We start from the raw sequence: 25,075 nt of genomic DNA, 5'->3' as shown, positions 1-25,075 counted from the left end.
AAGGCTGATCAATCACCAAAGAAAATATTTATCATAAGAATCGATTTCATTGATTCATCAGCCAGAGATTGAAGTGTAATTTGACACAAAAAAATAAGATAAAAATACTTAAAACTTAAAAGGAAAAGTAAGAGAAGTGAAGAGGGCATCAGTGGCCACAACAGTTAAGGCATTGGCATGGCGCTCTTCACTGTTAGGTGAAGGTCCCAGGTTCGAAGCCAGCGGCACTGCATTCAAACCTGACATACTCACAAATGAGATTAATTTTTTTTTTAATTCTTTAAATTGTAAGATTGCCACTTACGGTGTCTTGACTCCTCTTTGTTTGAACAAAATGAAAACCAGTAAAAACTGATGAAGCCCGAATCAGTTCAAGTATATCATCTAGACATTATTTCTTTGAGTTCTGTTTGTACCTTGAATAAAGAAGTAAGTATGGAAAATATGTCTTTAAATTATGAGATTTCCTATTATGGAATGATTAAAATTGATCACTGTCGATGAGTTCAAGCATAATGAAACTTAGATATTATTATATAATTATTTTGAGGTAATCATTATGTATTATGCAAATCTTTGTAAGCCAGTGATTTCTCCATTAGGGTGGTTCACAGGGTGGTTCACAGGAAAGCTTCAAACCACATGTATATTCATACATAGGAAAGAGGAAATTGTTTAAATTAAGAATAATTAATAATTGTTAAATTAAGACTTTATTATTAAATGTTGTTCACTCCCATTATTGTATATTCAGTGTATCTTCTCTTTGACAATTATTTAAAGGAGTACGTTTAGAAGATATTTTTTTAATTGTGAGATCACCGCTTGTGGTATCTTGGCTCCCGTCTCTAGTAAAAGTGTTTGGGAGAAATGTACTGCATCGAAAATAGATGCACCAAGTAAATTGATCACTGTTGATCAGTTCAAGCATATATGAAACAAAGAGATGATTATATTATTATCTTGAGTGTTGTCATTATGTGTTATGCAAATCTTTGAAAGCCAGTGATTTCTCCATTACGGTGGTACCAGGAAATCTTCAAACCACATGTATATTTATGTATATTTATGAAGAGAAAAGAGGGAAACCTATTTTTTTATTTACACTTTCAACCACTACATTCATACAAATAAATACATTCATACATAAATACATACAAGCTAATCTAGATTGGGGTCGATGGAGTACTTTTATAAATATTCCGCCTTCGACCCCGAACACACACTCTTACGCTCTCTACGTTCGAGGGGCGATGATGACGTTATATTTCACCCTCACCCCTCGCCATTCATGCTAATAAATACATTCACTCAGACAAAACATACAGACACAATACATAAGCCATATTATATACAAAACCAATTTCCCCTAAAAAGCGAAACAGGGGACTCTGAAACTCAGTACTGTGTTCGAGAACTCTTCTTAAGTCCGACGGCAAGCCTACACGCTCTCTGTATGGAACCAAGGCGACACGCCTCTATTATGTGGGGCACATCGAGCAACCTTTCTCTGCATAAGGAGCACCTGCGTATTCTTTATTCAATTGATCAATTCTAGTTCAATAAGAAAGTTGATTTTTTTTTAAATAGTTTTTGGCGGTGTAATTTGTGTGTAATTCATGAAGTTCCCTGTGGCCTAGTGCCTAACTGCCTACCATAATGGTTATAAATGAATAGATAAACCACACATTTGTGGTTTGTGATTCTCAATCGTATTTTATGTATGACGATTTTAAAAATTTTGTTGATTTATACACGAACATTTGATGTCGGTTTCTTTGACCTCAAATGAGTTCTTACGGAGTAGGGATTCATATCGTCCCTGTATTGATACTTAACGTTGTGATTGCCCGTTGTATTCCCGTGACGGATTATCTTCAATTGAAGAGATAAGACTGGCGAAGATATGGCTCGTATAACTGTGTTGTATTATTCTTAACAGTACAACAAACGGTGAAATGGAGAATACATTTTGGTTTGGATATAAGTTTGAGAAACTCTTCTTTCCTTTCGTTAACATCGAAACATATGGAGGTATTGACAGTTTTCAAACAAACTATTCTTAGAAGAGAATAATATTGCTATTCTTAGTCTACTAACCAAATTACCTTAATAAGTTTGATCTATTATTAAAAAAATATAATTTGTCAAAAGCAGATAACAATAATAAAATTATCTGTGTTGATCATGATTTTGAAAGCCAGTCAGTTACAACTGTGTGCTGATCATGATTTTGAAAGCCAACCTGCTACTTCAGTAAATTGACAATTCAGATTCAAAGACCATAAAGAAAATAAACATTGAAGATAAAAAATAGTTTCTAAAATATTCAATTTTTTTAGAGTTTATATTAGCTTGTGCTGGTATCATCATACTTACCCTTATATTCGAGATCCTTAAAATCTTTGAGGTGAAGACAAAATTGAACAACATAATTTCTCTACAGAAACTTTCAGAAAATTCAAATGATACAAATCAATTACTGGGGCAAATTTCTTTCCAAAGCGACATTAGAAAAAGGTACAGCTTTTCACGTTTTAAATAACTTAATATCTTTGACACACAACAAATATATAATATTGCCAGGTTGCTCTGTTTGGAGACAGGAATATACGTTATAGAACTGACAGTTGGGTATATGATAATGATGATCGTGATGACATATAATGTCTACTTTTTCTTTATTGTTATCGGGGTCACTTCCCTTGTCTACTTCTTCATGGGGCAGTACATCATGAATTTCAAGTTGCAGTTGACAAAACTGACCAAGGCCGATGGTAAGGAGGTGATTCCGATGCGTTTTAATTCGAATCCGTTTCAATTTGAATACTTTTCAGATGCGGGTTTGTGCATGGAGCCAGATGATGCGACGTCTGTCGATGACTCGACGTGTGCAGTAAGCATGCAAAAACCTCACACAGTTCACATGTAAAAAAAAATATTTTTTTATTGTATTAATAATGTTAAGCTTTATAATTAGGATTGTGAATATTGTAATCAAACAAATTTATGTTACCAAATCAGATTTTAAATAACCAGCATTTAATTGCTAACTAATATGTGATAATCAATTTTATTTTAAACGATCTGATCTAGAAATTTCAGTATAGTCTAGAAGAAAACTTATAGTTTTATATTTGTTGGTGTGGTTTAGAAGTTAAGTTTTATTTTTAAATTATTTCATTATCAAGCATACATTTGCAAAATTAGAACTTTCTTTTTATAAATATAATTTTATAGATAAAACTTAATAACTAGATGGTAGGCAACTTGTGCGGTGGCAGTATTGTTAATCAACATTGTTCTACTGAGATGTGATTATTGTTGCTGGTCAAAATTTACAGAAAGAAATTTACAGTCTCTGTCAATAAATGTCAATTATCAGGTTTACATTTGCACTCTTTTCAACAATCCCTTTGTAATCCACTGTCCAGCCATTAAAATTTAATTACCTGGAGGACCATAATCATCAAGCCTGTCTGGCTGATATCAGCCTTAATTGTACATAAAAAATCAGGGATAATGTGAATTTGAAAGAAATAAATGCTTTTGAGAACTATTTCTCCTTCATCAGAACTTTGAAATTATTTCTAATGATTTACATTTACACTCAAAGACAAAACAAAAACTGGACACTTATTTATTTTCCACAATAACTAGCTATAACGATTTTTTTAAACGAGGGTAATAATAATTATGCTTTATTGAACTTAGGAAAAGAAAAATGACAATTGTGATTTCAAAGCATTTAAGGACATGGATCTTGGACCCGTCTGCCAGAGGTCATTGGTTAAACAATCAGAAACGAATAAATACACAATAAAGTAAGTTAAAAGTTATAGCCTAGGCAATAAATTGAAAAAAATGAAAAATAACAACTATTAAAATGCAAAAGAGAGAATAGAAAAACAGGTTATACAATACAAATCAAAAATTAAATTCCTTAATTAACTCATATCTGTAGTTCCATGCATGCCTAGCGTAACTACAGGCGTAAGGGCCGCGAATTTGTGCCACTCAAAAACCGTAACAGGTCAACTCTGGGGAGAGTGAAATATCCAAGATGCAATAACCGAATCTCACCCGGGATGAGCACTCCGCCAAGAAGTGGGATACAGTTTCAATAGAGCGCAAATTACACAAAGAACAGATTCCCAATTTCCCTCTGATCCAAACAGCCGAGTTTAAGTGCAAAACCTCACTTCTTAGCTTAAATAATCATCGCAACTCACTGAGACAAAGACCATTTATTTTCACGTAGGTCAAACAATGCAGGAGAATTGTGTACCTCCTTGTAAAGTGAGAGATGCATAAATGCTTGGACACGTGACCGGCATTCTTCATGATGTTTTTAATTTAATTGATAAGAATGAAAAATAATTATGCCAGTCACAGAGGTTGTCCAAGGATATGAGTTAGGGCAAGTTGTACTTTTCAAACAAATATTTCCAATGTGTGAATGAAATATCCGCCAAAGATGTTATTTTTGAGTAGCATCGGGAGACATCAGAACTTTCACAATAACAAGGGTATTTCAACTTGAACCCTTGAGGTGTCGGTGTTTTTGAAAAATGGCAAAAGGAGGGAAAACTCATAAGGTGGGGTTGAGATGGGGAGTTGATGTCCGAGTGGATCGAGGTCACGATAGCTCAGGTGGTAGAGCAGCGGCGTATCTAGCTGAAGGTCGTGGGTTCGAATCCCTCTCGTGCCATTAACTTTTTTTCATCTCAACTAAAAACCTTAATTAATTGTAAAGTATTAATTGGTCAAGCAGACCACGAAATTAGTGAATTTAAAAAAAAAAACCTTTTTAAGTATGTCGGAACCCGGGACCTTTACCTTACAGTAATGAGTACCATGTCAACACCTAACATGTGTTGAGGCCACCGTCGCCCGTATAAAGATTAATAATTGACTTAAAACATAAACACAACATTAATGATTGTTTACCCTTATAGTGGTACTAATCCTTATTAATACTTATTGGTTTAAAAATAAAAAAAATCTGTTTATTTCAGTTCAGCTAATTTGTAGTGAATTAATTTTTTAAAATTATTTTCTGTTAAAAAAATAATAGAGTAATAAGTTAATTATCAATATTTTTTTTAAAGCGTGGTTTGAAGTCAAGCTATCTCATCCAGGCTGATGCTTTGGCCAAAGTAGTGTCTGTTACACAGCCCAAGTCCTGGTGTGCCATGCTGTGGCATCCACACTAAATTATTTTTCAGTGTTTTGGTGAATTTTCATTCAAAACATATTTTAATTAATAGTTATTAAATTCATGGATTTCTGATCTAACATAATTTGGTTTACATTAAAATAAATATTGATATAATTAATATAACAATAAAACTGCATATACATTTGTATGTTAATGATTTTTTTTTTTTTTGGATTTTTTGAGTGTATATACATCTACCTACAATATTAAACATTTTGATTCAATATTACTTAAAAGCTTAGCAAAGGGACAGCTTTTTTCTTTCAGATTCACTTTAGCCCTCATTTTTTTTATACAATTTAACCTAAGTACCACAAAAAAAAACCTTCAATCATGAAGTAACATGAAATCCTTTTAAAAGAAAATATACATTATTGTACAAACAATTATATAATATTGTCACACTACACCTGAGGTCTATGCCCTCATCCAGATCTTTGTAAACATACACTACATTCAAGGTCTTGCTACCTGAGGTCAAATACATAATCAGAGATCAACACCTGAGGTTCATAACCTGTGCCAGGATATAAGATGTTCCTATATTCAGAAACTGTGAATCAAATTCAGTCAAAACCTGAGAGTCAGTTGAGATGAGGGGGCCGCGGTAGCCGAGTGGTTAAGGCGTCAGACTCTCCGATAGTAGATCCCGTGGTTGTGGGTTCAATCCCCACCGTCGTCTCTGGATTTTTTTCTGATGCCTAAGGGACCGGTGGCCGCAATTGAAAGAAATTGACACGACACTCATCAATAGAAGGGGTGGCGGGATCAGATCTCAGTGACATGAGTTTCTTCAATGGAAGAACACTGGCACACCGGTGGCTCAAATTGAGAAATGGAGCCAGGGATAAAGTACAATAAGCTGAACAGCTGCAATGCTCAGGGGAACTCTCCCAGTTCCTGGAATCCATTTAAAAAAAAGAAGTCAATTGAGATGGAGTCAGATACAGAGACCATAGAGAGTCAGATACAATGGTATCAGTCCCTTGAGTTTGGAGGTTCTTCCCAAGGAGTTCATCACTGCAAGAGAGCCTCCAGCTTTAAGGCTACACTGAGAAGTAAAACTGATTGCTAGCCGGGGCGTTTAAAATGGAGCATTTATTCAATTAAACCCTTTCCCCATACAAAACCACTTTGGGGAGATTAGACTCCAACAACCTCATTAAAAACACAGCTCAAAATGTACTACTGCTGATTAGAAGAATAAAACAAAAATTGCACTGACCTGTGCTTATAAAACTGTGATAATGTGACTGGTAACTATGATTGTTTATGTTGAACCGGCACACGGGCATTACTGGGTCTGTCTTCACTCGCGGGTTTTTTGTTTGAGTTATTCAAACGCGTTTCGGCATTACACCATTTTCAGTGAAAAACTGATTGTTTATATTAGGTATCTCTTTTTATTTATTATTTTTCTCCTTTGTAATTTCTTTAAATATTAATTTTTTTTCATTTTTGTAAGGACTGCTATCGATTATATTACCTGCAAAGTGAAAAATTTGTACAAAAATTAAAAAATAAATAACTTCAAAAGAACACATATAAAAACTGACCAGCAAAAAAACCAGACTTGATCCAACAAAGCATAGCAATAAAACAATAACATAAAGGGACACAACAGCCCAAAGCACTCGCCTGAGACGCAAAGAGAGAAATAATTGGCAGGCCAGTACAATTGAGAGACAAAGTTTAATCCTTATCTTTTTAACTCGACAATAATCTCAAGGTTTACGATTAAGAAAGAAGAAACAAATAACAAGCGTATATTTATCCCAACCATTCATCCGTCACATGTGGGAGGCAATTTAATGTTTAAAAAAACTACAGTTTTTACACACTAAGTCTACTTTGTACATAAATTACAAACTGCAATATTCAGCTATCGCAAGCAGCTCCCTTTTTATTAAATGAACAATTTCTAAAGTGTTTTGTATAGACTAATTCACTGTTTAGGCACAATAAGAGAGTCAAATCAGAAATATTTTTTACCATGATAAATTTAACGGTAACTATTGAAATAGACCTCTTTCTGCTCATGAGAAACTTTAATATAGAGGCTATCTCTATCAACTGCAAAAAAAATTATATTTTTATTACAATTTTATTTGAGAGCAATGGTGTCTCCCCATTCTCCTGGATTGATGTCACAATCGACCATCTTCTCTTCGAGAATCCACCATTTATTCAGAAACCCCACATCCAACACCCTCGTGTGAAAAGAGAGCCACTCGGGTGTCAGATAAGGGCACCATTTACTGTATATTCCAACAGTGTCCGAGTAATTGTCCCTCCAGATGAACGAGAAGAGTCCGAAAGAAAACCTCCGCAGCGTCCCTTCGTTAGTGCACTGTTCAAGAAGGTTCAAGTGCTCCGTCGTTTTTGGGTTTCGTATCTTCGGACCGATGAAAATAAACTCGTTGGAATGTTTCATAACCGCCGATCGGAAATCGTTCATATCCGGGTTGTTCTTCCAACAGAAATACGAAAGGCCACTTAAAGTAAAAATCACTCCACTTTTAACAGGTTTGTTTTTTAAATCAGTTCCAACGTCTTTGAAAACTTCGTAATAGTCACGGAAAAGATCTTTCCAATATGTTGCCCACCTGTCAACGAACGTCCCTTTCAACCGTTCAGGCATTTGAGTAAACCTGTATATACCGGATTTTGCTTCTTTCGTTGTCGTTACTAATGATGCATTCATAAATGCTTTTTTTGCAGTGCCATGAAAAAGAAGAGCTCTTCTTGACATCTATTACAACAAAAAATCAAGTTAATTCCTGTGTAAAAACTAATATTAAGTTCAGTTTTCACCAATCACGTTTATGGAGACAATAAAAGATTTTCACAATCATCTATTTTATTTAATAACTTAAAAATCATTATCAAAAGCTGTCAAGCATAAAGTAAATCCACACAAATACTGTGTATATTATTAATCTTACCTTAGAAAGGAACATATCTTACTTTTAATTTGACTTTTTAATTTCGATTAAGTATTATAAATAAGGATCTTCAAAATTCAATATACAAAACAAAGACACGTGTTGACTTTATATCTTCAGTTAAGATAAGCCGTAATATGTCCAAAATAAAAGCAAAAACTTAAATTTCAACTGTAACCTACTTCTTGACAACAATGACAACCTCTAAACAATGTACGTCATGACTATATCCAAAATATTTAAATTCAAAACAAGAATTTATATTATCGTGTTTTTTTACTAATATAAATTAATTAAAACCTTCTATAAATTACTGAGCTAAATTAATACAAATTATTTTTATTTTAGGGAGATATTTAGTTTTAAAACATGCAGACACATTAAATTTATATTTTTCCACACTGCATCTATTTTTATATTATTTTTGTTCATTAATCACACATTAAATAATGCAGTACATCACATTCTTTTATTTTTATCAACTTATTTTTAATTATATATTTACTCAATTTTATAAACAATTTTTTCAACGAAAGTTGTGGGTTCGAATTCCGGCTGTGACACAAATTTTTCATTTCAAAAAGATTGTGTATAATTAATTGAGAAAATAGCATTCTTTACTACTATGAGAATGTTTGTCTGTGATTTGAAATTATTACTTACATACCTACAATACTTGACAGAACTCAAAGATGTATAGCTTCAAATTTTATCTCCTCTATTCTCTCAACTTCAGCTGGTTTGACTCAAGGCTCTATTCTTGGACATTTTTTATTTTTCATATTCCTAAATGATCTTCCATTAGTTCTTAATTTCACCCAATTTCATCTATATGCTGTTGACAGTTTTATAGAAGAAGAACTATTCATTTTTTTGAACAAGTGTTCAAATAATTTGTTGACCCACTGTACTTCTTCAGTGAAACTTAAATACAAAGCCATAGTTAATTTTAATGTGAAAATTATTAATTGGTCAATTATTGCGTCTTGTATGTATATGTATGTGTATGTATACCGGATGTGCTGGTTGATTTTCTGTATATATGTATGTACAATTAATTAATCTTATTTACAATTGTTTTTATTTACTAGTCAAATTCCAAATATTGTTTTTGTATTTTATTATGCTGAATGTTATTCTTTTTATTATTTTATTTATTGTCAATATTTAATATTTCAATGTTGGTCATGTTTTTTTAGGAAAATTTTTCCATGTCCCAAATTTTTTCTTTCTTATAATTATTGTAATAAAATAATCCTGGAAACATTGTTTATAATATCCTATAAAGTCTCAACGGACTATGAAGGAGAGGAAGAACAAAGGAGAGCATCAGAGACAATGATATGGTACAGAAGCCCAAGATATGAGCAATCAAACTCATTAATGAAGTACACTTCTGCCTTTCAGGCAGAAATACATGCCATCAACGCTTGTGCGCTTGAATCTTAAAAGAGGTTACACGGGCAAAAAAATCCTCATAAGATCTGATAGCCAAGCAGCCATTAAAGCATTAGCATTTAAAAAAGTCACACCAAAATTAGTCAGTGAATGCATCCAAAATCTCCAAAACCTGGGGAAACACAACAATGTGATGTTATCTTGAGTGCCAGGGCACAGAGGAGTGACGAAAAAGCAGACCGCTGGCCAGAAAAATATCGGCAAGACCATATGTAGGCCCCAAACCTGGAATAACAAAAACAAATATAGAAGCCTCCATCTCAGAATGAATCCAAACAAAATAAAAGGAGAAGTGAATAAACTCTAGCGGCCCTAGACACAGTAAACTTATGATGAAACAACCCTAACCAAGACTGGCAAACTCACTGCTACATTGGAGAGGGATAGACACTAAGCGGTTACTGTGATCTGAGAAAACATCTACACAATATCGGCATATAAAACAATGATCCCATCTGCAGATTATGCGATGAGAAGGAGGAAACAGCCACCTATATCATCTTCGAATGTTAAGCAACAGCTCAATGGAGATTTACCCTAACATACGAAAAAAATCTAGGGAATGAAATTGTAGCAGCGACAGTCAATGACCTGATACTTCTAAGGAGAAGGATTGAGTCTATTGCACTAAACTAGGGAACTAGGAACATACAATAAGCCAGAAGGCTACAGTGCTTGGGAGCACAAACCCTGCACCCTAGTACCCTCATTACCATACCAGTCAAATTCCAACTATTGTTTTTGATTTCAAATGTCTGGTATCTAAATTAAACTGTATTTCAATTACTTATTCTTTATATGTAAAGTCTTAGTTGAGATGAAAAAGTTAGTGTCACGAGCGAGATTCAAGCCCACGACTTTTGGCTCAATACGCCGCTGCTCTAATCCCTTGAGCTATCATGACTGATCTACTCAGACACCAACTCTCATCTCAATCTACAACCGTTCAAATTTTCCCTCTTTTTTGCCATTTTTATCTCAACCAAAACCTTACATAAAAAGAATAATTAATTGAAAGAAGTAATTTGTTAGACCAATAAACATAAATGGATTGCACTGTATGTTATTATTTTTATCATTTTATTTATTGTAAATATTTAATATTTTAATGTTTTTCATGTTTTAAATGTTGTTTGTCTTTCTGGTAATTATTGTAATAAAACAGGCTTTTGCCTATAAATAAGAAGTAAATTTTATGTACGTATAATTGGTTGAAAGAAATCTTTCATCATCAGAGATCCATGAAGGGATATGAAATCATTTTTTTGTTATGAAAAAAATTGTTTAATATCACTCATTAAAAGAATTTTACTTATAAAGAAAGAAATAATGTTTTCTAGAAAGGTTCTTTTTCACAGACTAAACTCTAAACTGGTGAACATATTCTAGCTAGCACAGCATGTTGATCGTAATCAGTTGGAAGAAATCTTTAATCATCAGAGATTCATGAAGGGATATGAAGTAATTTTTTATGGATTATGTTTGGTATGAAAAAAATTGTTTAATATCAATCATTAAAAGAATTTGACTTGTATAGAGAAAAAATGTTTTCTGGAAAGGGTTCTTTTTTCACAGACTAAACTCTAAACCGATGAACATATTCTAGCTAACCACAGCATGTTGATCATAATCAGTTGGAAGAAATCTTTAATCAACAGAGACCCATGAAGGGATATGAAATAATTTTTTTATGTGTTGTTTGTTATGAAAAAAAAAGTTTAATATCAATCTTTACAAGAATTTTACTTATAAAGAAAGAAAAATGTTTTCTAGAAAGGGTTCTTTTTCTACTAAACTCTAAACCGGTCCGAAGCGAAGAAGGAAGATAATTATTGGTCGGAAAGGGGAAATGGAACAAGTTATGACGGTCGTTTCGTTTTTGTCTTATTTTTATTATTTTGTAAGAAGCCCAGGCTCTCTGAAAGTCGTCTTGACCGTACGGTTCTCGCTACGGCCGCGGGGAGCTCTGGCTTTGGAATTTCCACTGAGGTTAGAGACTTTTCCGTACAATCGGATTAAAATAGAAAAAAACCTTTGTTGAAAAATAATCAATTTAATTTCACGAGACGGTAAAATATTTAAATAGGTGAGTTCCGATCCGGTCCAGCGGTCAGTGATTCGTGAGTAAAAACTAAAAACGGCAACTCCATGGAGGGCGACTCGATCCTCTTTGGGCTGTTTATAGTCAAAAATATCACTTAAGCCGCTAGCCAACTATTTTTCCATTTTGATTTGTCTTTTATTGTTACCAAAATTAGAAGTCGCGGTCGTGCCATAATCCAGGCTTTAGTCGAATTTGATTTACCCGCGGTGTCTCGGGAAGGAGGAAATCGATCTTCTCGACAGCTTCAGAGGGAGAATAACAGTTATATTTGATATTAAGTTTGAGTGAAGCCGTCATGTGTACGAAGACGATGTCGGGCACCTTGAACTGGGAAGATGACTTTTAACGGCCCGATACGTCGAGTTTTCTCTGAGCGCGAGCCCGTTTCGATGGAATGTGAATAGTGAGTCGAAACAGTCGAGCTATTAGACCGTCGAGGATATGATAAAATTCGTATTTACTTCATGTAAGTCCTAACCTCTAATAGTGTACATAACATTCCCGCTGCGGGTCGAAAATAATATTAACGACGTAAACGGGCCCAAATCCATAATAAAATCCTTACCATATAGGATTTGATACAACATAGCGTGAATGTCAATGGTCTTGAATGAGTTTCTTGTTTTCGTCAGGACGTTTCTATGGAAGGCCGCCCTATGCAATCGGACAAAAACGATTGTTGTCTTAGGAGGGCGATGAGAAGAAAGTGAAGGAAATGAGCCATAATATTGGAGGGATGGCACCCTTTGTAAGGTAATTATTTATATTAATAATTTTACTTTTTTTTTCAACGCACACTCAAAATTACCCCCAAACCAAAAATTACTATGATAACAAGATAACTTTAATTCATCTAACAAGCTTTAGCATAAATTCTCACTCCTGTCAAATTTAACAATTAATACGTCATAAATATAATAATACCATTTTTCCACGATTTTTTTTTTTTTTCACTAAATCCAATAATAAGTTGATTCTTTAAACTACCAAAATTTTCATTATCTTTCAACATGACCTATTGGTTTAACTAACATGCATCTGCTGTAAACATCACTCTTATGCCTCATCGAGAGATATTTAAAAATTGTGTTAAAATTATCTCACGAGATAGCATATTTTTGTTCAAATCATTTATTAAGTTGTTACTTTAAACTACCAAAATGTTCTTTTTTTGGCAGATGGTATCTCTCAATATGAACTGTTGGATTATCCAACTTGCGTCTCCTGTAAACATCACTCTAATATCTACCCCAGAAATATTTTCATATTTGGCCTAGACAGCAGTTTTTTTCACTATTTTATACTAAATCCATCGAATCGGTTCTTTAAATTACCAAAATGTTCTTTGTTTGGCTGACTATATCTCTCAATACGTTGGTTCATCCCGCATGCATTACTCTTATGTTTCATAGGGAGTCACCATATTTTTGTCCAAATCAAATATTAAGTTCTTACTTTAAACTACCAAAATGCTCTTTGTTTGATCTCTTGACATATTTTTGTTTTAAACTTCACTCTAATGTCTACTCTACAGATATTTTCCTATTAAAAAACAGACTTGATGGATTTATTAGAAAATAGTGAAAAACTGCTGTGTACACAAAGTATGAAAATATTTCTAGGGTAGTTATTAGAGGATGTATACAGCTGATGCATGCTGGATGAACCAACATGTTGAGAGATATAGTCAGCCAAACAAAGAACATTTTGGTAGTTTAAAAACCCGATTTTATGGATTTAGTGGAAAACTAAAAAACTACAATCCACACAAAAGAGGAAAATATTTCTTGGATAGATAGAGTGATGTTTACAGCCGACGCAAATTGGATAATCCAACAGTTCATATTGAGAGATATCATCTACAAAAAAAGAACATTTTGGTAGTTTAAAAAACTGACTTTATGAATTTAGTGGGAAACTGAAAAAACTACTATCTACACAAAGTGTGAAAATATTTCTTTGGTAGTTATTAGAATGATGTATACAATAGACGCAAGTTGGTTAATCCAACAGTTCATATTGAGAGATATCATCTACCAAAAAAAGAACATTTTGGTAGTTTAAAAACCCGACTTTATGGAATCAAATATTAACTTGTTACTTTGAATTACCAAAATGCTCTTTGTTTGATCTTTTGACATCCAGTATTCATCGGCATCACTCTTATGTTTCGTCGAGAGATATTTAAAAATTTCGTTAAAATTATCTCAGTGTTCATCAATAGATCCCATATTTTTGTTTAAATCCAATATTAATTTGTTACTTTGAACCAAAATATTCTTCATTTGATCCCTCAACATGAACTGCTCGTTTATCCAGCTTGTGTCTGCTGTATACATCACTTTAATATCTGCCCAAGAAATATATACTTTGTGTAGGCAGCAGTTTTTCACTATTTTCTTCTAAATCCATAAAGTCGGGTTTTTAAACTACCAAAATGTTCTTTGTTTAACTGACTATATCTCTCAACATGGTTCATCCAGCATGCTTCTGCTGTACACATCCCTCGTATGCCACATTGAGATATATTTAAAAAATTTTGTTAAAATTATTTCAATGTTCATCACGAGATCCCGTGTTTTTGTTTAAATCCAATATTAAGTTGTTACTTTAAACTACCAAACTGCTCTGTTTGAACTCTTGGTATGCTTTTGTTTTAAATTCCAGTCTAATGTCTATTCTAGATAAATTTTCCTATTTTGTGGATAGCATTTTTTCATTGCTTTCCTCTAGATCATACAAGTCGGATTTTTAAACTACCAAAATGTTCTTTCATTTTGTGAATGAATCTCTCAATATGAACTATTGGATTATCCAACTTGCTTTGGCTGTAAACATCACTCTAATGTATACAAGAGATATTTTCCCATTTTGTACGTAAACATCTCATTTAAGCTCTAATCAAGTGACATTTACCAATTTTGTTGCAATTATCTCGGTACTCACAAAGAGATCCTAATGTTTAGCATGGATCTGCTGTGAATTTCATTCTAGTTGTCTATTCAACTTTATTTGTAAAAATTTCCACATAGGTTCACTAAAATTCATAAAAAGATAAAATATATTTTGACTGAATCAAACAATAAGTTGCTATTTTAAAATAACAAAATGTTCGTTGTTTTATCTTTCAACCTGAACTTGTACAAGCCTTTACAAGCCTTTGTTGTAAACTCCACTCTTAATTAATGAAATATTAAGGGTTTTTTGTTTTGGTACACTACTTTCTCTAAGCCCAATGGTTCTTTAAACTATCAAAAGTTTGTGTTTAATCCCCTAACTTGAACTATTAGTTTATATATAGTGCATGGTTTAGCTGAAAACTGAATTCTTACATCCACTCAAAAGAGAAATTTATACATGATAACTCTTGAGATGTTCATACAAAGATTCTATTTCTTAGTTTTGCTGTAAATTTAACAATGAAAATGCTGAGGTTTTTTTATTTTGACAGAATCCTTTTGGGAGTAGTTCGTAATTTCAAAACAATTCGGTCTGCCTATCCTCGCTGTTTTGGTCTTTCACAGATGTTGCTTGCCAAGTTTCTTCTTTGAAGTACTAAAATGTTTGTCTGTTGAAAATCATCTTTCAAACTGGATTTGTCCAGCATGCTTTCGTTGTTAACTTCCTTTGTCCTTTCAAAAACTAATTATTTTACCGTGAAGGACAGTCTCTCTCTCTCTCTTTATTTATTTATTTATCTATGAATTAAACAACAATAAGTGTATTTACTATCTCAATGCCTACCTTGCTGCTAATTCATTCATACATCCAGTAAAATAATAATTAATGTATGATGTTTAGTGACCGTTAGTTAATGATTATTTGCGGTCTGGTGTGACAGGTTTTAGAAAAACATTTTCTTTATTGTGCCAACATTTCGATCTTTATTGAGTTCATCCTCAGGGTCCTGTGTTGTCTGCATTTCAACAAAAAAGTTCTCTGATTGATAGCTCAAGCAGAGTATTCTGAAGGGCATAGCCAACAATGAAAAGAAACACGTCATCTGTCAATCAGAGAACTTTTTTGTTGAAATGCATACAACGCAAGGCCCTGAAGATGATCTCAATAAAGATCGAAACGTTGGTACGATAAAGAAAATGTTTTTCTAAAACCTATGTCACACCAGACCGCATCTCACGATCTCCAAATAATAATAATTTGTCGCTAATAAAAATTTATACTAAATATCTTAGGAATTTTTTTAAATTATTTCTTAATTATTGTTTGCTTTCTAAATCACATAATGATGTGTACACCCATGCTTTGCAAGAATTTGAACATGCACCCTAATGTATATTTGAAAGAGAATCTTTCTTTGCCACTATCACTAGTTCTACTATTTTCTATTTTCATCTTTTTATTTTCCAGTTTTAATTATTGTAGTCCGCGGGAGCAGAGTGGTTAAGTGTGATGCTCTCAGTTCAATTCCCATCATATTTGATATTTGATTACTATATTTGATGAAATTATCAACAGAACTCAGGCTAATATGCAAGCTCATGAAGTCATTTAAAAAAATAAAACTTGAATGATAATTTTATCCAACATGATGTAGCAAAAAAAAAAAAAAGTCAGATTCACTCGTAATTCATGCTCAAAGAGATTCCATTTCACAAAATGTACAATGTACAAGGATGCTGATTGTTTTATTCTAAAATCCAAATTTTATTTAGTTACCTATGTACTGGTTAATCGAACACTTATTGAGAAGAAATTTCAACTCAACTTACAATACCTGTTCAAAAGAGCTTTCGCACTGAGCATGTTGTTTTGTAAATTATTACATAATTTCATCTTTTAACTTACAACCATTGATTTATCCAACAGGCTTTAGCATAAAATTTCATTATGATATCTGCTCCACTCGACAATTTTTGTTTTATACATCAAAAAGCAACAATTGATATATTATTTAGTAGAGCTTGTAGTAGTAGTTTTATGTGCATTGTGTGTTGAGTGATGAAGTAAAAATATATTCTCAACTTTTATTTAATTGATAAATTATTCTCATTGTTCATTTTTATGACTGTTTATCACATATCATATTCAACTGTTGTTTAATATGGGTAATTTTCATTTCAGCATGCCAAGGGGGCGAAACCAGATGTACTACCCGCCTTGCCCTGGTGTGGAGCCACATCCACACATGACAAGGGCTCCTTATTTCCCTGATGAAAAAATGAACTGTGGGTAATTACATTTTATTATTTTTCCTCTCATTATCATTGGAGTATTCAAATATTTAAAAACAGGTTTTTTTGGTAAGATTGGTAATAACTGTTTATTGTAATAAATCAGTATTATTGCATGCAACTAAGAAAATTACGCTTATAAAGTCTCGCAAATACGTCAAAATCTAGGACAATTGTTCAGCAGATGCGTACTCATTGTATTTTTCATGGTGTGATTTATTCTCGCTCTCTACTGTCCCTGAGCTTGATGTAAAACACTTGGTGTTAAATTGGCTAGTTCAACATAAAAGTCACAATTTTTCTAATTAATTAGTAAAAGAACTATTTCAGTTACCATGTCAAATAAAAATCATTAGTGAAGAAAGAAATGTTATTACTTCATTTGTCTGGATTTATATGTACCAACTATTATATACACCTTTAGTTACTGAACAGCTTTAATAAAGTAATCTTTCTAAAACAATTTAAAAAGCTAGAAAATGTTGTTATTCAAAACAATAAAATGAATAAAAGAAAAATTTTAACTATTTTAAATACTGAACGCATTTACCGATATTTCATGTTGTAAGAATATCGAATTACCACTTTTCATAAAACAATTAAAAACACGAACTTGAATGTATGTTTCTAGCATGCACGTTATAATATGTAAATAGTATGTAAATGTAGTATCTTTTCATCTTTCCATTACAATAACTTCCAATGTTTCTCGAAGTAGTAATTTTTTAACGAGCTGAACACATCATTCATAACATTTCATAACATATCGTGTACTTTAGCTATTGCTATTATCAGAAACTGTTGAATATATATATTTTTTTACGAATTCATGCAGTCATTTTTGGACAAATTTGACTCATCCTTTGACATATATTTTATATACTCCAACTGGTACATTGTTTAGTACATTGAAAGACATTCATAAAGGAGAAATACTGTTTAATTTTAGATGTGAGTTGATATCTTGGGGACCGATGGCATGACAGGTCAAGTGGTAGAGTGCTGGTATACTAATTCGGATGTCATAGGTTCGAGTCCTGCTTGTGATTTTGATTTTTGATCTCAACTGTTTCATAAAAATAATTAATACAATTAATTTGATTAAGAGGAACAATTAAAACATATATAAATTATTAAGTTTTCCTTCTTCTCCCACAATATTGAATGACTTACTGTTATAAAACAAGGACTTTAAATATCATAGGGGAATTGTGGGAGCTGAGTGGTTAAAGTGTCATACTCTCATCTCAACTAGTAAGATCCCATATAATGGGTTTGAAACCCACTGTTGCATCTTGACTTTTTTATAACACGTAAAGAAGGGGAGCAGTGGCCACAATGAAAGTTGATACCACCCATTAATAGGAAGGTCCAGAGACCCTGAATTCGGTCCCGACCCCCTTCGAAAATGAGTTTCTTCCATTGAAACAGCTCACCAGGGGCTCAATTCATACACTTGTGAACTCCCAAAAATGGAGCCTAGAAGTTGTACAATAAGCTGTAAAGTTGCAATGCTCAGTGGAACTTACAATTCCTGGTATCGACAAATTATAAAATAAATAAAAACAGTCTAAGTGCAAAGAACCGCTGACTAAAGAAAACTTTTATGATTCATTCTGCATTCCAACCCAGTGAGTTTGGGGATAATTTTTTTTTTTTTTTTTAATTCCAGTTAATCTCTTTCTAAATATTTAAAAAAAAATATCATTTTTATATCATTATATCATTGGTGCCATATGAGGGTTCGCAACAGTAGAGGCGATATCAACCTGGTGTCGGTGTTTAAAAAAAAAATCCCATTTGTAAATATGCTGGGTTCTAATGCAGGGCCTCTGGATTTGAACCTGGGATCTTTACCTCTTTACCTTGTAGTGATGAGTGCTGTGTCAACGACGTCTTAATGTTGTGGCCACCAATACCCCAATCATACATATTTTTATGGGATATAATTTTATTTTATTGGAATAAGGATTATTAATTTGTACTTTGTAGCCATAAGAAGCGTAGGCATATTTTACCAAAGTTGAAAATATTTAAACTGAAACTTAATATGTTTAGGTTTTAGTAAGTTAATAAAAATTAAGGAATGTCATTCACTGTTATACCTGCTTTCTTGTAGCACTTGTAAGCATAAGTAATCCTAAATTTTAATTTTACCGTTTAAGAGTAAAAAATCAAGTTATGTTCAGAATTAGGCTAAATTATCATATAAAGTTTTATTTTGTTTCAAACAAGACGCATGGTGAAGGACAAGCACTTGAACATCCATTTAAAAAAATAAAAGATGTAGGAAAATTTACATGTGCAGTTTTAGCTGTCGTGGAAAACGACGAGTAACATTTTCCTGTGAAAATGCTGTATAAACACGTTTGTTGATGTTTTGATGATCTAATCCTTGTCGGTGATGAGACTTGAGACAGTATAAAGTGCACATATATAACTGATGTTAATCTCTTTTTCAAACCAGTTGTAAATGAATCCCTGCAAGAGATTTGACCTTTTAGCAATGGCGTGGAAAATTCAGCCAAATGTGCAGAAAAAGTAAATTAAGGGAAATACGCACTTCTGACTAATTGATGAACTGTTGAATGTTTTTGCACAGGAGTTTTATTGAACGCCCATTTGTCTAGAATTGAGATAAAACTTTAATAAAATTCATTCGCTGGCAGTTTATAAGCAACAATGGACGCAATACAATTTTAGATGAGTTCTTGAACTTTCCTATTATTTATATTTTTATTTTGTGTATTTTAATATTAATATTATATGTTATTCAACAATTTAATGACCTAAAAACAAAGCAAAATACAAAAACTGCTGCATCATATTAACAATCGATATCATCAACATTAATGTTATTTTTTTAGTTATCACCCTCCCTTCTATTAGTTTTTTTTAAAATTTCTTATATTGCTGCAGACTTTCTAATTAATAGCCAGAATTTCCGTATCAATTCGATATAAATAATTTATGAACTGCCTTACTCAGTGTATTATGTATTATTTTGTTTTTGTTTCTGATATTTCATTTTATTTATTTAGGATGGGAATGGGAGAATTCAAGCCTCCCATGATGAACAATCCAGAGCCACCCCCTCCAAAGAAAAAGCGACGTGCGTCTAATAATAATGCTGCCAACCTGGCAAATCAACAGCCACCCCCTGTGATGCAAGATCTTTTACCGCCTCCTTTAACAGGTGATTTTCATATTCTTTTAGAGTGGAAAATATATTTAATGATATAAACCGTTTCATTGTTAATTTTTTCATTGTGTAGGTTATGGAGATACAATAGTAGCTTCTAATCCGTTCGACGATTCTCCACCTATCCAACAGTCTGCGATGGGTCATTTAGGTCCTCCTATGGGCCCCAGGCACATGTCTGGCATGATGATGGGGGGACCGGGATGCACAATTGCCGGATCGCCGATGAATTGTGCTCCACCTATTAGCCCCATGGGGATGTCGATGATGCCCAGCCCGATGGGTCAAAACCGAAGTCCGATGTGCGGACCAGGCCCTATGATGTGCGGCCCTACCCCAGGTAGCCCCATGCCCCACAGGAGTCCGACTGTAGGAAGCCCACTCATGAATATGGACTGCATGAACCAAAACGCGAGAAAAGGTTCACCGATGATGGGCCATTCTTCAATGAACTGTGTCTCTCCTATGGGGAGCCCCCTCGGGAACGGCCCAATGTGTGGGGGTCCAATGTCCAGCCCAATCATGGACATAAGACCCCTAAATAGTCCAATGTGCATGAACAATGGTGCTCCACCAGGAACACCAAATAATATGCAACAGTGTAACATGACAAGTGATATATGTAAATCCGGTGTAGTGAATACTAATGGTCCAGTAAGGCAATCTCATCCACCAATGCATCCCATCTCAATGCAGCACCCGCCTCATGGCTACCCACCTCCTAAGCCAATGCCAGTTTCAGCGGGAAAGGTAATTTCATAGACAGATTTTTTCACATTTAATTTAATTTGTAAAAAAAATACATACTAATTATTTTCTTGCTTACTTTCTTACATGACTGCGCTAAGCACTTCATAAGAGAAAAGGTGTTTTTTTTCTTCTTTTGCCAACTATTTTACAAGCCTTCATATTACTCAATTATTTGAAAACTGAAGTTCTTTTTAAAAAATTTAATTCTTGATATAATTACCTGCCACCTACCTTTTTTCCCAATCCAGGCAAAGGAAGATGCTGAGTATTGTGGCATATAGTAGCTAATGTCTGATATTTGATAAATAACTTTAGTGCCTGTTGAAATTTTTTATATTTATGTACACAAAAACAAAGACAATAAACAATTTACAGAAAGAAGTGGAGGCAAAACAAATTGAAAAATACAAGAAACCAAATGATTGCCATTGATACAAAAGGCAAAGAAAAATAAACATTTGAATCAGTTTCTAGTTTCAAATTTAGTCGTGGAAATCATGTTGTGATACATTTTTCCGTACAGGGACATGTGACATTAGTCATGTGGTTTGTTAGGCTGTTCATGTATGTAAAAATACCATGGAAGTGATCATTAAAATTAGAACTACACTTTTTATTAAATAAAATTATTAATCATTATTTTTATGATGTGATCGAGATGAAAAATTTTATCACGAGAGTGACTCGAACCCACGACATCAGGATTAATACCCCGGACCAAGCTGTTTTGTTGATTCAACTCAACCACTTGAACTATTGAGATTTCAGAATACACCAACTCATCTTCCCAACCTACAATTTTTTTAAATTTTTGTATTTCCCTCTTTTTCAAAAACAGTTTAGCAATAAATAATTATTCATCTCAACCACACTTTTGCATATAAATAATTAATCAGTCACTTAAAAATAAATAATTATTATTTTATTTATACTTTAGTTAAGAGGACAACCAAACATATATAAAACTTTTATTATTTGTACAGCTTAGTTCTACAACAAAATCAACTCATTTAAATCCTCTCCAAAAAATTAGTCTAGAGACCAAAATGGTTGTTGATTCATTGCTCTTGGAATTTCCTTGCATAGATTGTATTTAAATTAATACGTTCGATGTAGCTGACCTTCATTGAGCCAAAGTATTCCAACTATTGGGATGGCTGCCCTGCAGGTCATAATGAGAAAGGAAATTAATTTTTTTTAAATCCCTGTGAGGATGAAAATTAAAAAAATGGACTTTTGGAGGAACAAGATAAGTTCCTGATAAGTCTGATTAATTATCATGTCAGATTTGTTTGGTACTTCCAAATGTTCAGTCGTACACCTGAATTCAGACCTATCCTGGCTTTATCCTTCTTTCTTTTACCAATGTATAAACTCATCAGCCTCATTTTATTTTCCAGCTACTTCAATTTGAATTGTCTATCCATTCTCGTAACACCCGCTTGTTTCCTAATGATCTATATTTCCCTTGACATAAAACCTCCACATTTGAGCGTTCCTTCCTAGATCGAGACAAATCTTTGGAATTCTTTTCCTCTGCCAAACCACAAAGCTGCCTCCCTTACCTCTTTTAAATCCCTCCTGTACTAGCACCTCATCTCCTTCCAAACAGAGATAATATTATTAGGTCCTTTTGCTACATAAGAGAACTTTTTCTCTTATTTTTCTCAACTTTTAAGTTCACATTTTGCAATTATAGTCGCACAAAACAAGGGATTTTTTATCATTTTTATTTTTTCTCTAAATTCTTATCGTTACTATTATTATTATTAACTTTTAAGGACATTTTAATGGCTAAGGTCATTTCATGCCCCCCCCCCTAACATTTATCTATCCTATTGCCATCCAAAGTTTTAATTTATACTTTTAAAATACTTTATCTGGAAGCCAAATGTATGAAAAAAAAGTTTTAAATTATGAAATTTATTCCTGTTTATTAATTAGAATTTCGAATTTCTGTTCCATTGTTAGCTACAGTCTCAGCATGAGTATAGGCTCATCGTTATCCTTTTATTCCTCCATTTAAATACTATAAATACACTAATGCTACTTAATAAAAATAAAACAAAACACAATAACACTTCTTTTTCTTTGATCTTTTTTCTTTTTCTAGAGGGAGCTATTTTTCATTATTTAAATTGCAATTTTGGGCATTGTAGTTTATTACCCCACAATTTGTATTTTCTCTTATTTCAATTTTCCGCTACAGCAGCTCAAAAATTACTGAAAAAAGAAAGAAATCTGGCACACAGAACTCTCATTCAAACACTAGCAGACAAACATTCAAAGGTATAAGAAAAGAGTTTGGGAAAAGGCCTAAATCTCATTTAATATACATTTAAGAAAGCTGAAAAATGTTCTACGAAACACTGGGGACCTAGTAACTCCTTTAAGCCTTTGTCTGAAGGGTTGTAAAGTGCAACAGTCGACCAAAATATGTTTTACAGTATTGTTACTATTATTTCTATTTTTTATATTTTGTATCTATTTCAAGTGATTTCACTACATATAAATGTTTATTACTTCAAGTGACAGGTATGTCAAAATTTCTGCATTCTTATTATAATTCTTAAAGGACCTTTGTCCCAAAATAAAGCATTTTCTCCCTTAATCTCAAAATTGAAATTCCAGCCTGCTTTGGGCGTGTAAATTTGAGAAAATATTGTAAAATGGTTTGAACCTCCTACTTCTAAACACCTGAAGGGTTGTTACAAAAGAACTCTATGTACAAGCTGCATATAAACTTTTAATAAGCCATTCTAACAATGCATCTAAATTTCTGTGATTACTAAATGCCAAATTAAGACATGATTGATAAATGTGGTACCGAATTCTTTAAAAGATGGTAAAACGGGACTATAAAATCTTAAAAGGCAATTACAACAAGGCAGCTGTATTAAGTGCCATTATAATATTCCTATATAATATAATAATTCCTCAGAAGCCATTATATAAGGCTAATTTTTAAGAAGCAATTATGTCTGGGACCTAATTTTTAATAGGCACTTAGACCAGAAGCAACAAATTCTTAAAAATCCACTATATCAAGCTTTTTAAAAGGCATTTCCTAAATGGCCATTAACAACAGTGGAAGCAAATTCTTATAGAGCCATTATAAGAATGGTGTCAAGTAATAAAACAAAGCACCAAGTTCCTTTTCACAGTCATTATAAAAAAATGTAATAAAAAAAAAAAAATAACGAATATTTGAGAGAGACACAAATTCTTTAAGGTCCTGATACAAAGGCTCCAAGTTTTAAGCAGCCATTATTATTATTTTTATTATGCCTCTAATTATTTGAAATGAACATTTTATTAAAATGAAATATCAAATATAAAAATTTTAAAAACTGTCTTCATAGAATTTTGAAGAAATCTAATACTTTTTTTTAAAGATCCACAAGACAATAATTAGATTTTAGCATGAAGCTGTAATTTGGTATTACCAATCACTTTTATCAGCTTATTCTTGCTAGATTGGTCTGTCAGTCATTTTTTTGGCATTTTACCATCTTCAGTGTTTTTTTGTTTTTTTAAATCACTCAGGCCCAATCCTGAAGAGGCACAATGACAAAACTCTTCTGGGAGAGTTTAAAATCTTAAATTGTCATAATATTTTTGTCATGCAACAAATCAAAATTGTATTATTCTTCTAAAGTCCACAAAGAATAAATAAATTTTTTAATTTTTTTCCAGATTTATCCTGTTGATCAATCGATGGTATTTAATCCCCAAAATCCCAATGCACCTCCCATATACCCTTGTGGGGTTTGTCATAAAGAAGTACATGATAACGATCAAGCCATCCTCTGTGAGTCCGGTTGTAACTTCTGGTTTCACAGGTATTTAATACTTTTTTTATTTTATTTTTTTTAATGTAGTGATATATTAACTTATTATTTTATCGTTTCTTTCAGAGTGTGTACTGGTTTAACGGAAGCTGCCTATCAATTGCTCACCGCCGAGGTTTACGCAGAGTGGGTTTGTGATAAGTGTCTCGCAACTAAAAATATACCTCTTGTAAAATTCAAACCTTAGCGTCAGTCATTAAAATTCCTTAGGTATCCTCCAAATAAGATAACTTGACTATATTATTGTTCTCAGTTCTATCGGGTTTATTTAAATCAATTTTTATGTTTGGATAGTATGCTCAGTGTTCATTTTTAATATATTGGCAATTTAAATTAATTTTAGTGTTCTTAA

At 32.8% G+C, this 25,075-nt stretch overlaps 3 protein-coding genes and 1 long non-coding RNA gene across 10 annotated transcripts; 2 read left to right on the top strand and 2 right to left on the bottom strand.

Moving 5' to 3' along the window:
* Positions 1-7: 7 nt before the first annotated feature.
* LOC106666506 lies at positions 8-6,534 on the bottom strand. The gene is made up of 3 exons (XR_001340441.2): positions 6,447-6,534; positions 305-406; positions 8-239 (listed from the first exon to the last, which is right to left on the bottom strand). It is a non-coding gene; the product is annotated as an uncharacterized LOC106666506 (long non-coding RNA).
* Positions 1,535-6,873, top strand: LOC106666505 (probable low affinity copper uptake protein 2). 3 transcript variants are annotated; one of them, XM_014393756.2, is made up of 5 exons: positions 1,535-2,034; positions 2,343-2,520; positions 2,587-2,777; positions 2,838-2,926; positions 6,778-6,873. In XM_014393756.2, the coding sequence occupies exons 1-5, from the start codon at positions 1,959-1,961 to the stop codon at positions 6,796-6,798; spliced, it is 555 nt and encodes a 184-aa protein (XP_014249242.1). In that variant the 5' UTR covers positions 1,535-1,958; the 3' UTR covers positions 6,799-6,873. The 3 variants fall into 3 exon arrangements, with proteins under 3 accessions (XP_014249242.1, XP_014249243.1, XP_024084854.1); XM_014393757.2 differs by lacking the exon at positions 6,778-6,873 and adding an exon at positions 6,447-6,530 and having other exon boundaries at positions 1,536-2,034; XM_024229086.1 differs by lacking the exon at positions 6,778-6,873 and having other exon boundaries at positions 1,539-2,034; positions 2,838-3,390.
* Positions 6,874-6,970: 97 nt separating this feature from the next.
* Positions 6,971-8,350, bottom strand: LOC106666503 (mitochondrial import inner membrane translocase subunit Tim29). Of its 2 annotated transcripts, none has more exons than XM_014393753.2 (2): positions 8,167-8,350; positions 6,971-7,973 (listed from the first exon to the last, which is right to left on the bottom strand). In XM_014393753.2, exons 1-2 carry the CDS (start codon positions 8,179-8,181, stop codon positions 7,326-7,328), a joined length of 663 nt encoding a protein of 220 aa, XP_014249239.1. In that variant the 5' UTR covers positions 8,182-8,350; the 3' UTR covers positions 6,971-7,325. The 2 variants fall into 2 exon arrangements, with proteins under 2 accessions (XP_014249239.1, XP_024084853.1); XM_024229085.1 differs by having other exon boundaries at positions 8,189-8,347.
* Positions 8,351-11,770: 3,420 nt separating this feature from the next.
* LOC106666515 (protein pygopus-like) lies at positions 11,771-24,945 on the top strand. Of its 4 annotated transcripts, XM_014393771.2 has the most exons (7): positions 11,771-12,194; positions 12,361-12,481; positions 16,811-16,918; positions 19,962-20,116; positions 20,196-20,872; positions 24,569-24,714; positions 24,790-24,945. In XM_014393771.2, the coding sequence occupies exons 2-7, from the start codon at positions 12,444-12,446 to the stop codon at positions 24,908-24,910; spliced, it is 1,245 nt and encodes a 414-aa protein (XP_014249257.1). In that variant the 5' UTR covers positions 11,771-12,194; positions 12,361-12,443; the 3' UTR covers positions 24,911-24,945. The 4 variants fall into 4 exon arrangements, with proteins under 4 accessions (XP_014249257.1, XP_014249260.1, XP_024084848.1 ...); XM_014393774.2 differs by lacking the exons at positions 11,771-12,194; positions 12,361-12,481; positions 16,811-16,918 and adding exons at positions 19,315-19,461; positions 19,523-19,623; XM_024229080.1 differs by lacking the exons at positions 11,771-12,194; positions 12,361-12,481; positions 16,811-16,918 and adding exons at positions 19,315-19,461; positions 19,523-19,627.
* Positions 24,946-25,075: the final 130 nt, after the last annotated feature.

The sequence above is a fragment of the Cimex lectularius genome, unplaced genomic scaffold (genome assembly GCF_000648675.2).
Source record: "Cimex lectularius strain Harlan isolate CLEC.00 unplaced genomic scaffold, Clec_2.1 scaffold289, whole genome shotgun sequence".
NCBI classification, from domain to species: Eukaryota; Metazoa; Arthropoda; class Insecta; order Hemiptera; family Cimicidae; genus Cimex; species Cimex lectularius.
The sequence above is the reverse complement of the archived record's forward strand: the minus strand, read 5'-3'. Positions and strand labels throughout refer to the sequence as shown.